General features: G+C 47.4%; 1 protein-coding gene across 3 annotated transcripts in view; it reads left to right on the top strand.

The window, feature by feature from the left end:
- Nucleotides 1–13,756, top strand: part of NTRK3 (neurotrophic receptor tyrosine kinase 3) — a 180,642-nt gene that overhangs the window by 21,266 nt on the left and 145,620 nt on the right. For all 3 annotated transcript variants that reach the window (XM_026856300.1, XM_026856299.1, XM_026856301.1), the window contains exons 4-7: nt 5,660–5,817; nt 7,939–8,081; nt 8,668–8,809; nt 11,014–11,310. In XM_026856300.1, the coding sequence (XP_026712101.1) occupies nt 5,660–5,817; nt 7,939–8,081; nt 8,668–8,809; nt 11,014–11,310 (740 nt within the window). The remainder of the gene's footprint in view (nt 1–5,659; nt 5,818–7,938; nt 8,082–8,667; nt 8,810–11,013; nt 11,311–13,756) is intronic.

The following is a 13,756-nucleotide window of genomic DNA, read 5'->3' as shown; positions in this document are numbered from 1 at the left end:
TCAGTTTAGACCTACAAATGTGCGTGCCTGAAAGTTCTGGCTTGCTGTTGGCTAGGCTGGAGTAAGAGCCTGATCAAGTTTATTTTTTCTGAAGAATTGCTTTGTCACTGGTGCTTCCTGGCAAGTGTTCCCCTCCGGACTTCTGGTCACTAACGACCCTTCATCCGTGTGTGCACAGGTAGGATGGTCAGTATCAGAATCACATGATGATGCTGTTCCCCAAAAGCATGACAGGATAGGGATAATTTAGCTGATATCCATAGGGATGTCGGTATTAATGGGACAGGGGGATGTACCTGCAGTGTCCTCCCTGGGACCATGAAACTGTTCTGCTGAACTTCAGATTTCTTTGAGAGAAGACAGCATGGAAATGTAGCTTAAGCTATGGGCTTTGAGTAATTGTTTGCATAAAGATGCTGGGAAATAAGGTAAAGACATATGTTATCTACTGTGGAGTGGTCATGATCCTGAGTGTTAGAAGGATGGGACCTGTTGATGAGGAAAAACAAATCCCCAAGGCGGGGAGAAATTAGTAATGGATGCGCAAAAGTGGGAAATATTGTATTTTTTTTTAGAAATGCAGAGGATGGGTGAGTAGAAGACAGTTTTTTGGCACACTGAGCTCCAAGGAGGCTTCCAGAATCTGGGAAGAAGACAGAATACGTGGCCCACATAAAGTGAGTGTGAAGCACTGGTGAAAGCTAGAAAGGGAGTTACAGACTGACATCAGCCAAGGATTTGAAGTTGAGCCAAAACTCTCTGGAAAGGAAAAAGGCGATGAGCAGCAGAGACCAATGCAGAAGCAACAAGCCTGAGGAAGGCAGGCTGAGCAGCAACACTTGTGCACAGCCGTGGAGAGGCCAGAAGTCCCCAGGGACAGATAGATGCTGGCAGAGTCTGCTCTGCTCAAGAGAGTTGGGTCTGTGGGGAGGGTTGGTGGGACAAGCAGGCACTGGTGTGAAGTGGTTCACCAGAGGCACGCTATTGAGTACCAGTGCCCCAGTGCTACCAGGCAATCATGGATATAGAGGGAGGATAGTAATCAAAGGCAAACTTGTGATGTGCAGCAAGGCAGCTTGGAGCAGTGGAGCATGCAGGAAGGGAAGTGATGGGAGGATTGTTTCCAGAAGAGTGGAGGAGAGGATCTACAGCTGATGCGACATGGAGATTGCCAGGGAACATGAGACCTGGCAAAGCCACTCACGGTGAACACGGAGGAGGAAAGAGCAGAAGACTGATGTCAAGATCATGCCACGTTTTGAGGGTAGGCAGGTGGATGGGAATTTAGGGCTTGAAACAGCTGCTTGGCTGCACTCAAGGCATCTCAAGCTCAGGGAGATGGTATTGCTTTAAAGCAGAGTTTCTTTTCTTGTTCAACAGAGCTGAGCTTTTCCCCTGCTGACTCACTGAAGAAAGGATGGCAAAAATGAGGCACACTTCCAAAGAATATTATCTTTTTCTCCTCCTGGCCAGAAGCAAGGCTTGGAATGGTTTCCAGTAACTCCAACCCTAACTCCCACAGCACAGGCTGACCTTGACCAGCAGGACTCGAGCTAATGTGTGCACACCTCTCCTAAGACTGAAGCTGAGTGTGCACAGCGAAGCATCTGACACATGCAACAGCTCATAAACATTGGACTTGGAGCCTTTCTTATCCAGAAGTCACAGCTGGTTTCCTCTGTCATGTCCTTGGCTTCCTTTGTCATGTCCTCAGAGAGCTTAGGGCTGACACTTCAAGAAATTCCTTCCCAGAAAGACCTAAGACTCTGGATGCAATTACATCTTTGATTGTATAAAACCTTGTAGTCCTTGCCACTCTGCCCAGCCCATCAGCAGTTCTAATACCAGCAGTCCCTGCCAGCTTGCCCTGCAGTAGATTTCTGCAGTGCTATAGCAAGAGACTGGTGGGGATGGGGCACAGCAGCATCTCCGTTAATGTTATGAGTCCACCTTAAGACTGTCTGCGCCTCTAGCTTAAAAACTTATTGCTGCCAACAGTCACACTAATAGAGTTGTAGCTAGACAGTGGGTACTTGCTTGCTCTCTGCATTAGCTAATCCAGCCGTCAGACGCCATGCGTCGCTCCCTGTCTGAGTTATTCCCTTTCTATCCCATCCCCTTCTGGCAGGGGTTTGGAAATAACAGTTCTGGCTGGACCGCCAAGAGAAGCTCTTGTTCTGGGAAATAAATAGAAATGAAAAACAAAAATAGATTTTGTTCTGTCTCTGCTGGGTGCTCTTTGGTTCTCAAGCTTAGGGAAGTGGTCTCAATCCTGAGATAGGAGAGTGTTTTAATTGCAAGTGTATGAAACCTTGGCAGTAGTTTTATGTGAATCAAAACAGACAGGAGAATTGTGGCAAGGATCTCCACTGCCCTCTGAGAGGCTTTAGCTGCAGACAGCTTTTAGTTGATGAGTGGGGAGGTGTGGGACAGAGCGTGTCTCATTTAGCTGCCTAGCCTGGAAAAAATAAAAACCCTGCTCTGTGTGTGTGTGAAGTCCTGACTGTCCCAGTACATACCGTGATGCTGATGGCATCCCTGTCCTGCACTGGTCTCATCCCTGGTGTGGGATGTCCAGGCAGTTTTGGGAGGCAGCAGGTACAGGTTTCTGTGGGGAGCAAAGCTGGGCTGCAGCATCACTGTCTCTGAAGAGTTGACTTGGTGTGGCTCTAGGTCTTCAGCTCTATCATCATCCCCTTGAATGACAGTGCAGATCATGTTTGTCCCAGCTTTCCTCTTGTCCCAGACACAAGCCCTGCAGTGTGCCTGCTTCGTGAAGGGGCTGTGCCTGGAGCACGCTCTGCTGCAAGCCTCTGTTCTGCCTGGGGCTGGTGGATGGCTCTGGCTTGTGTACAGGTCTGGTCCCTTTTTGGGCCAGCGCCTCAGTGGAGAGAGCAGCTTTGCTTGTGCAGAGAGCTCAACTCGATTGCGGTTGTGATACTTGTGATTTCTCACAGGCGTTTTCAGTTTTAACAAGGCCTTCAGAAGGTGTGGGAGTATGCACAGCTCCTGAGTGCCTGCAACCAAGTGATGTGTTAGCAACATTTCCAGGCTAAGGTTCCATATGAAAAATGCCCTTTGGGTTTACTTGTCCTCTCCGTGAATAAGCTGTGCTGCATACATCTCACGAGAAGGGAGCCCCTTGTCTTAACTCTCACTGCTGTGCCACTGCACCCATTAGGCATACAACAGCAATGAAGACCTCTTGGCTGCCCTGCCCTGCCTTTCAGCACCAGTTTTTGTCCTTCCTGCTGTGATGGGAGATGTCTCCACAGCACGTGGTGATGTATTCTGGCCCAACAGTGGGTTTTGGCCGTAAGGTGCCATTGTGGTCCTCAAGGTGCTTCTCTTTGCAGAGAATTTATCTGCATTTATCTCAGCAAGCAGAGGGTTGTTGGTAGCGAAGATGCGTTACAGAAGTCGTGGGAGGAAGAGTTGGAAGGAACTGCAGCTCCTGCAAGGGATGGGGGTCTGAGGAGAGAAATGGACGTCCAAGTTTTGGGACAGGTGTGGGACAGTGTGAGGTAGAAATCCCTGGAGATTCCCTGCACCTCTGGAGAGCTGGCTTGTGTGGCAGGGCAGGCACCAAGCAAGGAGGAAGGGCATCTCCCACGTGTCAAGAGTGCTTTTGCAATGCGTGTTAGTGAAAATGGGTCTACACATCTGTGCTCGTACCCGCGGGGCCATGCCAGCTGGCAGTGGCACTCGGCACATCCAACCAGTGATGGGAGTTAATTTGTGCAAAAGCCCCTGTGGGGGTCTCGATTAGAGCAAGTTACATCACTGATGTTGGGGCAGGTCGTGGGTTAGTTCTGCCCTGAAGCCCACTGCTCCTATATTATTCATGGCCTGTCATGAATTAGCAATGGGCCGGGAAGGCTGCTGTCTGTTACTTACAGAGCTGCCCTCAAGTGCTAGGACAGCAGCTCTCCCCGGCAGCCTCATTTCGTGAGGATATTTGCAGCAGAGCAGAATTTCTCCCCCGTTGCTTCTAAGCTCCACCGGCTCCCTGCCATGTCCCAGGGTACAACTCCAGTTTCCTGATCTGCTGTTAGCTGAGTCCGTGGCTCTTACCCATGTGCCATCCCATGTCCTGCTGGTAGCAGTGACCTTGAGAGAATCTTGAGGAGAATGTGGATTCATGGTCATGCTGAAGAAGATGCAAAGCCTGCATGAGTCACTGGCAGTACCTGTTTGTAGCAAGAAGGGAATGTCTTGTCATTCGAATCCCACCAAATCACTGCTCTGATGTGCTCTGGCCTGTTAAATCCTAGTGCTTTGGCCTTTGATTCGCTTGTCTGAGCCTGCACCTGTGTTGCAAAGGTTTACGTGCTTTTGATGGGAAATGAATGAACTAGGAAATGCCATAGAGTGAAGTTTAACTCAATGCTTGTTCTAGAAAAAAAAAAAAAAAGGTCAGATGGCATCTTTTTTGTTCTATGAGAAAATTCAAAGTGGCATCATTAGGGTTCAGGTTTAACACCCCTGGGTGCTCCCAGAAGATCCCTTCTCCTCCTCCTCCTTTTGTAGTACCGTATTGACAAAACAGCAGCTGCACATGTGTTTGAAAGGTTGTTTCCAAATCCTGCTAGTTGGTGGAATTAATTTTGTAAAAGCAAGCATGAATTTTGTAGTAACACGTGGAACACCAGAAAAACAGCTTCCCTCTGTATGACAGGGGGATCTAGATATCAACTGAAGCAATGGCTTGACCTTTGGAGATGCCCTTCTGCTTTGGGGTGACTGAGCTCACCTTTTGCAGTGCTGACTCCTCTGCTCCCTATTTTCTTTTGCTTCACAGTTATGCGTGGAGATATTTTTGTTGCAACCCACACTGGTAACTCAGCTTGTCCTGGCTGGGCTCTCCTTCCTGCTGGGACTTGCTCTCCTTGCATCTCTAAAGAGAACTGTAGTGCTTTAAAAATGTAAATTAAATGGTTAATAAGTTGGAAAATCAATTATAATAAACATTCCTGGTATATAAACTATGTGTAAGTGTGTTTTAAATGAAGTACATTAGAGGCAGTGTGTTTTTCCATTTCTCCTGGCCAGGTCAGCAGGGTCTCAGTGCAGTGCTGTTTGATTTGATTAAAATGCATGACACCCTGCACATTAGCTTGTGTCCTGGGTCACCAGGAGGCTGTGTTCATACAAGGTACTCGGGAGAAGAGCTGCCATTTTCACTGAATACTTGTGGGGGCTGGAGGTGGGCTTTGCCGAGCAGGGTCTCGGACCCTCACTGAAGTGGGATTTGAAGATGTGAATCAATATTTTCAGGGTAGCGGGGAGCTGCCTGCTCCTTTGCTGAGGGATGAATGTTCTGGGTGTCTGGATGGCTGTGGGACTGAGCTGCAGATGTGCAGATCTTGCAGTGAAAGATGTTGCGTGTATCCACATGTTGCCCTGGGAGATGTAAAACCTTGTCAGCGTGTGTGAAGGCATGGATGTGTAACCTCTGTTTCTCTGGAGGCGGAAGAGACATGAATAATGAGTGTCAGAAGACCCCAGGGAAATAACACGGAGGAGATTCTCCCTTAGCTCTAAAGGGCCCCTTGCACCTGCATGGTGGCTGTTGTCCTTGGGGAGCCCAGAGCCAGACGACGGCCCTGCTCATCATTCCCCACTCCACCATCCTTTCTCATGCTCTCTCTGCTTGTAGGAGACTAGAGAGGAACCTTTTTAACTGCAGCTGCGACATCCGCTGGATCCAGCTCTGGCAGGAGAAGGGTGAGGCGAACCTGCAGTACCAGGAGCTCTACTGCATGAACATGGATGCAGCCATAATCCCTTTGCAGGAGATGAACATCACCCAGTGCGGTAAGGACTCCCAGGGCCGGCACAAGGGAGGCCAGGAGGGTGCTGTTTCTGTATGTGTGAAGGCATTGGGTGATTGGGGGCATTTCTTTCATCGTAGTGTTGTTGCTTGACAAAGCATCTGTGATGAGTCTGTGTGATGTCTTGAAAAGGGATATTTTTCATGTTGCTCTTTGTCTAACAAATCCTAGAAACAGCGTATTGTTAAAAGACACTGCCACCGTATCTTTCATAATTACTCTCAGGAAATACACATCTCTATTAATTTTTATTTTTTTTTTATTTTTTATTTCAACTGAAGGCTCATATCTGCAGGGAAGAGTCAGGAATGACTTTATATCTCTGTTTCTTGCTAAAAGAACCCAGTGGCCTCAGGAGCAATCCGAGGCATGTTCAATAGTTATCCCTTTTTCCTTCACCTTGTTCACATATCGGCTGCCTGTTCAGTGTCAGTTTTTGCTCTGCAATTGCCATTACTGGAAAGCATCCCTTGCAGAGTAAAGGGAAGGAGGTGTACCTTCAGCAGAACAATTAAACTGTCTATATGCAAGCAGCTGTCAAACTCGCAGGCTGATAAAAGGAGAAAAACCAGAGGTTTTCTTTTTCTGATGATTGTCTTCTGTTCTAGGAAGCTGGGTTTGTTTCTGTAGCAGTAGTAGACAAACTGCATGCACATTTGAATTTGCATGACTTTTTTTTTTTTTTTTTCAAGTTCACAGTGTCCCTTTACTAAGCTCTGGAAATTGGCCAAAGTATGCCTGCATGTGGATGAACTAAAAAGATTTGAGTGTGCTGTAATTTCCTTCCCACATGGGAAAAATAATCAGCAAGGATTAGAGAGGGGCGGGGGGGAAATTCCTTAGGGATCAGGGACAGGAGGAGAGGTGACTCCATCAATGGTGGTGTTAGACTCTAGCAAACAGCAGGGTGCTGATTTGGGAACGTGCTGGTGTGCAGGGTGAGCACCTTCTCTGACCTCGCAGTCTCCTGGCAGGGCAGGAATCCATGCTAATCTGCTTTCCTCTAGAGGGGAGTTTTTCTGTTCAAGCACTGAGACGACTCAAGGGATGTTGTAACAACACCCCATTTGTCTTTGTCCTTTAGTGCTGAGGGCTATCGTGGCTTGGTGTGGCCACGTTTGATGCCAGCTCGACCTGGAGAGACTGTATGTGTCCTTTCTGTCTCCCTCTCCACTGATTCCTACCACCTATTCATCTTTGCCAGGCCTTGACTGCTGCCTCCTTTCTTCTGGCATCCCCCCAAATCAGTACAATGTTGCTTCCTTCCTGGTGTCACTCCCTGATGGCAATGAAATTATGTGTATCCCCATCCGTGCCTTTGGGTTGGTGTGATGGATTCTGCTGCCTCATGATGGGAGGAGACACTGGTCAGTTGACCCCTGCTCTCCCTACCCAATTTACCTCTCTGAACAGCCCAGAAAGCCTCCCCTATGCAAGGTGGCTGTTTTCCCTTCTTCTCACAAGCAGTGCTGTCTTGTTTCATGTTGTGAGGATATCTGGTGCCTGTTGTGGCAAGTAAGGAAGAGGCGTAAATCAGAGCCACCATAAATCAGCGAGTCTGCCATTACCAAGGAACAACAAGGGCACCTTTTATTAGGAGAGCTGCAGTTAATATGAGGACACATCCTTGGTTATTTTCTCTTGATTGTTATAAATGAGAGGGACGGTTTCCTCACCTAGAGTGCTGGGTGCTCTGCGCCTTGTCCCTGGAGGTGGGAACACTTTGGATCCTCTCCCAGCACATGCAGCTTTACCCATCCCAGGTGTCTGCCCTCAATAGCAGCTTCTGTGGGAATGGAAGGGATGGGTATGGGGGTTGTGTGAAGGGAAGGGCAGCCAGACCTGGACACCAAATTTTGGATTCGATTGTAATGGGAGGGTCTGTTCAGCTGGCACATCTCCAGTGTTTACATTTTCCTTTATCTCCAAGATGTCTCCTTCACTGGGTAGAACAAGGCCATGCTGTTGCCTCATACTTATTCCAAGGTGCTGGAGGCTGATTTGGGAAACAGCTTGGTGGGATCTGAGTCCACATGCATGTCCTGTGGCTGGCTGCAGTAAACTGTGCTCCACAACTGAGCGCCTTGGTGTCTGGCTCTCCTAGACCTCCCTGAGATCAGTGTGAGCCATGTGAACCTGACGGTGAGGGAAGGGGAGAACGCTGTCATCACTTGCAACGGCTCAGGCTCGCCGCTGCCCGATGTCGACTGGACGGTGGCCGATCTCCACTCCATCAACACGCACCAGGTAGGGGCCACAGGACCTCAGTGCTGCCCGCACCTGATGTGGCAGGGGCAAGGCAGCTGCCATGGGTTCCCCAGGTCTGAGCACGCAGGGCGGAGGGTCAGATAGATGGTAGAGACCGCTATGAGAAACGTGAAATTGTTGTATCCAAAGAAATATCAAGGCCTCATCCTATCCCCACGAGAACTGGGGAACTACCTGAAGGCAGCGAAACCTTCCCTTGGTATGGCTGGAAAGTGAACATGAGATAGCTCCATATCTCAGTGCTCCCTAATTGAATCAGCTCGTGTCTCCTCTAATGAAACGACTTGTTTACAGAGATGTCTGAAAGCTTTTCTAGAGGCAAGCCATGTTTATCAGTGCTACAATGCTGTGGCTCTCCCCCTCCTAGTAGTTCCTCTTATAAAATGCTTTAAATGTATTTAATCAGGTGAGGAAACACCTCCCTTCACCCAGATCCAAGTTGTCCTTGGATTTTGGAGACCACCTCACATCTTACGTGGAAACTGTGATCCTCATCTTCTTGGGGCACCAGTGGGGAGGAGAGGAGCCACTGATTTTTGTCTGTATTTCTCTCTGGGATTTTTAGACCAACCTCAACTGGACCAATGTTCATGCCATCAATCTGACCTTGGTGAATGTTACCAGTGAGGACAACGGGTTCCTGCTTACCTGCATTGCTGAGAACGTGGTGGGGATGAGCAATGCCAGTGTGCTGCTCACTGTCTACTGTAAGTAGCAGTGCAGAGACCTTAACCATATAGAGGCTGGAGGGCTGTCCTGGGAATTGTTTGAGTGCATGGCCACTTGCTACCTGTGACATACTGGTTTTGTAGATGAGGATTAGGAGCTGAGCACAATGAGAAGGAGGCTGATCCTTGCACAGGTCTCTTAAGTGTCAGTATTTTTGCTTTCCTGCTGCTTTCATTAATGCAGAAATGAGTGCTAGAGCAGGAGAGAAACAGCAGTGCCACACTGGTGGTGGACATCTCTCCACCCATCTCTTGGAAGATCCAGCAGAATAAGGAAAAGCTGTAGGGGGACTAAAATTCTGTTTACAAACACAGAGTTGCTTGCCCTGATGCTATGTGGGAGGTTAAATGTCACCATTGTTAAAGCCAAGTGCCTCTTGCTATGCCTCTGATTTCAGGGATGCTGATGCTTCCTTTCAGATCTGTTCCCACAAAGTTAAACTGCAAATGCTGTGTAAACACGCACATGTCAAATTTCAACTGTTCCCTTTTACCTGCAAGTAGCTAAACTTTCTTTGTGCTTTCTAATATAATTTAACACAAACCTGACCTTAAGGGGAAGTTTACACAGCTTTGTACTCTCAAGCAGCTGAGATTTACTATATGTTGCTGTGTCTGTAATATTTGCCCTTACTCTGTAGTTTGAAAATCTGTCCTCCACCCCCAGCCAGGTAGAGTGGAGACCCACATGGGATTCTGGCTAGTCTTGGTGAACCCATGTGTGTTGTATGTCCAGTGACATGTTGGAGCCACTGGGTCCTATAAATAAGGCAGTCACAAGGGATAGGAAAAAGGAAAGCAGATGCCTTACTACTTTCATCTTCTTCCCAGTAAGTACTATTGATGGATTGAAAAATAGAGGTAGTTAAAGTTCAGATCAGCTCAGAGGTGATTGGTCAGCAGGCAGGTGTTTTCTGCACTGCGTTTTGGCATGTTTTCCTCCACACCTTAAGCAGCACGATGCCAATGCCTATTTTCACCCATGTAATCCTTGAAGCTGCTGACAGTTTCTGCTACCCCTGCTTTTGTTGCCCAGACTCATCACTCAGGCTGCAATTTCACACTGAAAAGATCTGGGTTTGTGTGTGTAGGTGGCTGCCTGTTTTGAATCCTCCTTGCCAGGAAGATGTGAACAAGCCACATGCAAATCTAGGCTTGCGAGTGAAAGGAGGTGGCTGGGACACGGCTGTGTGGGTCAGGGTAGCTGGGTGCTGGTGGGAGAATTTTGCTCAGCTCCAACCGGCTCGGCACCTTTTTCTCTTCTACCACTTTCACTGCCTGAAATATTCACTGTCTTTTTTCCAAAAGGTGGGTCAAAGTTGGTGTGTTGTTTTTGTTCGTTGTGGATGCTCCATGGATTGTCTTTGCAGCTGGATGGTACCAGGAAAAGGAGAGTTTTAGGGAAGACCTGTATCTTTTTGTGTCCTTTTGCCTCTGCACAAAACTCTGTTCTTCTAGTTCAGACCTTGCCAGCCTTGGGATTTGGGACCTTACATGTAGGCGTTGTAAACGGGATTTCAGAAGCAACAGCAGAGCAACATTTGAATTCTTGGGGTGTCCTGGGGGAAGACAATACATATGCAATAAATTTCAGGCAGAGTCTTTGCTTTTCTTTCCCTTCTCCCACTCCCTTTAATTAAACCACCCCTAGAGGGTGCTTGGCGGGCGAGAAATCCTTTGGGATATTCAGGCAGTCAGAACCCCCAGGGACAGGTGGTCGCTGAGGGATGTTTGCTTCCCCAGCTACGCAATCCAGAATTTCTCAGTGCGACTGGAAAGCTCCCATGGGCACCTTGCACATGTGTAATGTAACGGTGCTGCGTCACGGTGTCCTCCTTAACGGGAACAGGTGGCCTCCCTGTGATCCCCTGGGAGGAGAGCATCAGGAGGTGTGTGGACTGGCAACTCCAAGCTTAATTTTTTCTGGGCTGGTGAAAGGACCATCCCTGCCATTAAGCTGTACCCCAGTTCAGAAGCTGTAGAGAGCTGGCTGTGGTTCAGATCCTCCTTCTGGGGAGCATGGAGTGGTTCTTGTGACTGCTTCTGTGCAAGCATCCATGGAAAAAGTAGAAGGAACAAGGGATTTTGGAGGTTGCATTTTGAATAATCTTAATTTCCATGGTGCACAGAGATGTGATGTGGGTGGAGGTGTGCTGTGAGCTTGCCATGTTTCTCTCTGCTAGATCCCCCTCGCATCCTAACTCTGGAGGAGCCAGTGCTACACCTGGAGCACTGCATTGCATTTGCAGTGCATGGGAACCCAGCTCCCACCCTTCACTGGCTGCACAACGGCCAGGTCCTTCGGGAGACAGAGATCATCCACATGGAGTTTTACCAACAAGGGGAAGTGTCTGAGGGTTGCCTGCTCTTCAACAAACCCACTCACTACAACAATGGCAACTACACGATTGTGGCCACCAACCAGCTGGGCTCAGCCAACCAAACCATCAAAGGACACTTCCTTGAAAAGCCCTTTCCAGGTAGGATATTCAGTTTATCTCATTAGGGTTGCTTGCAATCCAAAGGTTTTACTGTGATCCCAGCAATAATCGTTCCACCAGACAAGGCTTTGACAACCCGAGTTGGTCTTTGAGCAGCAGGCTGGAAGAGGAGGTGACCTCTGGAGGCCTCTTCTGACCGGTCTGATTCTCCTACTCTTGTGTTTTGGTGTCATAACAACTCTTTAATGCAGAGAGATACTCTAATTGGTTTAGATATTTCTGTTGTGTAACATGTTCTACAGTGCTGGGGGTTTTTTTAAGATCTTTAGGGATTTCAGTGGGAATAGGATGTAAGTTTGATCAATTATTTTGGATTTCCTTTGGGGTGCCCCAAAGAGGTTGTCCAACTGATCTGAGAGAAAGTATTCTTCAATGGGATTGCTAGTTATAAGCTAAAGAAAGGAAAGCCTTTCGAAGTGATGCAGCTTTTCCTTCTTTTTTTTCTTCTAGCTTGCATTTGTGAAATGATTAAGGCTGGATGCAGCGGTGTCAGGATTGTTTTCTTTCTGACTATGACCTGTGCAATTCCAGAATGGCAGGTCTACAAAAGATGCAACAGCTCAATTAGTCGCTTTGCATCAGATTGCTGGGATTTCTTAACTGATTGTTTGGAGTTTGCTGTTGTACTCCTTAGAGATTCAGGTCTTATCTGCAATAAAAAGCATTTGAGGATGTGAAGATCCCGCTCTGGGGAGTGCATTAGAGACTTTTGTGGTGACCTGTCTGCTCTACAGGAGCACGGAGGGTCTTGGTCTGCTCTCTGGCTTTGCAACACCATGCTGGCCATCATAGGGTTAAGATCTGTGCATTCTGCTGCCTTCAGGAATGATGCCATGAGAAAGTGGCAGCTCTAAATTGGCCCCTGCAGCCCAAGAAAATCCAGCAAAATAGGGCGTTTGCTAAATATAGAAAAATTCCAACGGTACTCTCATTTATTATTTATATCACACCATATATGTACACAGAGTTTTCCCGCAGGTCAAATATCGTAAATGCAAACCCAAATCTCTGCCTTGAAGATCTGACAATTGAACAAATGAGCTGATATGGATGGGAGTGGAAAATTTGTATTCTGTCTTCAAGGATGATGCCCTGTTTGACTATCTGACCTATTTATGTTTCCTTCTGTCAGGGCAGAAGAGCAGCTTATCAAATGTAGGTGGGTGAGGAGAGGTGCACGGGTTTGCAGTCTTAGCTCTGTCAGGTCCCATCTTTGTGACTCAATTTCCCCATCTGTGAAATAGGGACAGCTCTGAAGTAGGTGCTGGACCTCCAGAAAAGGGGGCAGATCTGCTGTTCTGGAGGACTGATTTTGGAAATGGATCTGAGCTGTAACGTGGGAACGCACATCGATGTTTGGAAGAACCTCCTGTGTCAGGCGCTCTGGGAGAATGGGATTGTGAAAAATATATGTAAAATATTGCCCTTGTGAGTGCATCTTCACCCACGCCTTGTGTGTGTTGTTGGTGTGGAGTAATTGCTGAGCCTGAATCATCTCTCAGCAGGAATTGACCCGTTTCTTTTATTTCTCCTGATCCAAAGTCCCAAGCTGTTCCTCACCCTGGCAGACCCTGTCAGCCCAATGCAGGATGTAATTTACCTTCCTTGAAGTTCGGCGCTCCGTCCACTGCTACAGCTGTCATTAACACTCAGTGCAGCTGACTTTTATAATTTCCCAATAATTTGAAGATAGATTCTTTCAGAAAATGCCACAAACTGAAGGTTCCCCAGTGTGGTTCATTCAACGAGCTTATTGCCTAGAGCTATTCACATGTGCAAGGGTTTTGCTGTCACTACCCAGGATGAGATTATTTGTTTTAATTAATTAATGGAAGAGTAGTGCCTGGAAAATTTCCTACCAGCATAGAAAAGGACCTGTGATGGTGATTTGTTTTTTTTAGAAACCCCTGATCTGCAACTTCTTGTTGGTACTGTGTTGAGAGGAGAAAGGTGGAGTTAGAAGCTGGGTGGGAACTGGGAGATACGTCCTGTGTCATATTCTGCTTCTCTGTGATGTTGTGGCTCTAGGAGCCAGGGAAGTGTCTCCCAGGACAGATTTGTGTTGTATCTTGATAAAAATTTCATTGCAGGTTTTCGCTGGCATCTCTACCATAGGCTACCGTCTCCTTATTTAATCTACAAAGGTTTATGTACCTATGTACTGTCCTCCCCCATGATGAGTGTTCGGTTCTTTGAGAATGTCTCACAGAACTCAAGTTGGCTGAAATTTCTTGGCTATGTTTTATACTTTGAAAAGTAGGGTTTAGAGGGAAAAACTTTTTGTGGGTTTCTGTTGAATTTGCTTAGTCCAGCAGAGAAAAATGGAAAGGGGGAAATGTAGAAGCAGCAAGAGTTTTATGACTAGACTATGTCTGCTTTAATAGGGGGGAAAAAAAAGTCTCCAAATGAAATATTTCTTCCTTCC

This window comes from Athene cunicularia (genome assembly GCF_003259725.1).
Source record: "Athene cunicularia isolate RWA chromosome 10 unlocalized genomic scaffold, athCun1 chr10_part1, whole genome shotgun sequence".
NCBI classification, from domain to species: domain Eukaryota; kingdom Metazoa; phylum Chordata; class Aves; order Strigiformes; family Strigidae; genus Athene; species Athene cunicularia.
Note: the sequence above shows the minus strand (reverse complement) of the source record. Positions and strands in the feature narration are given on the sequence as shown.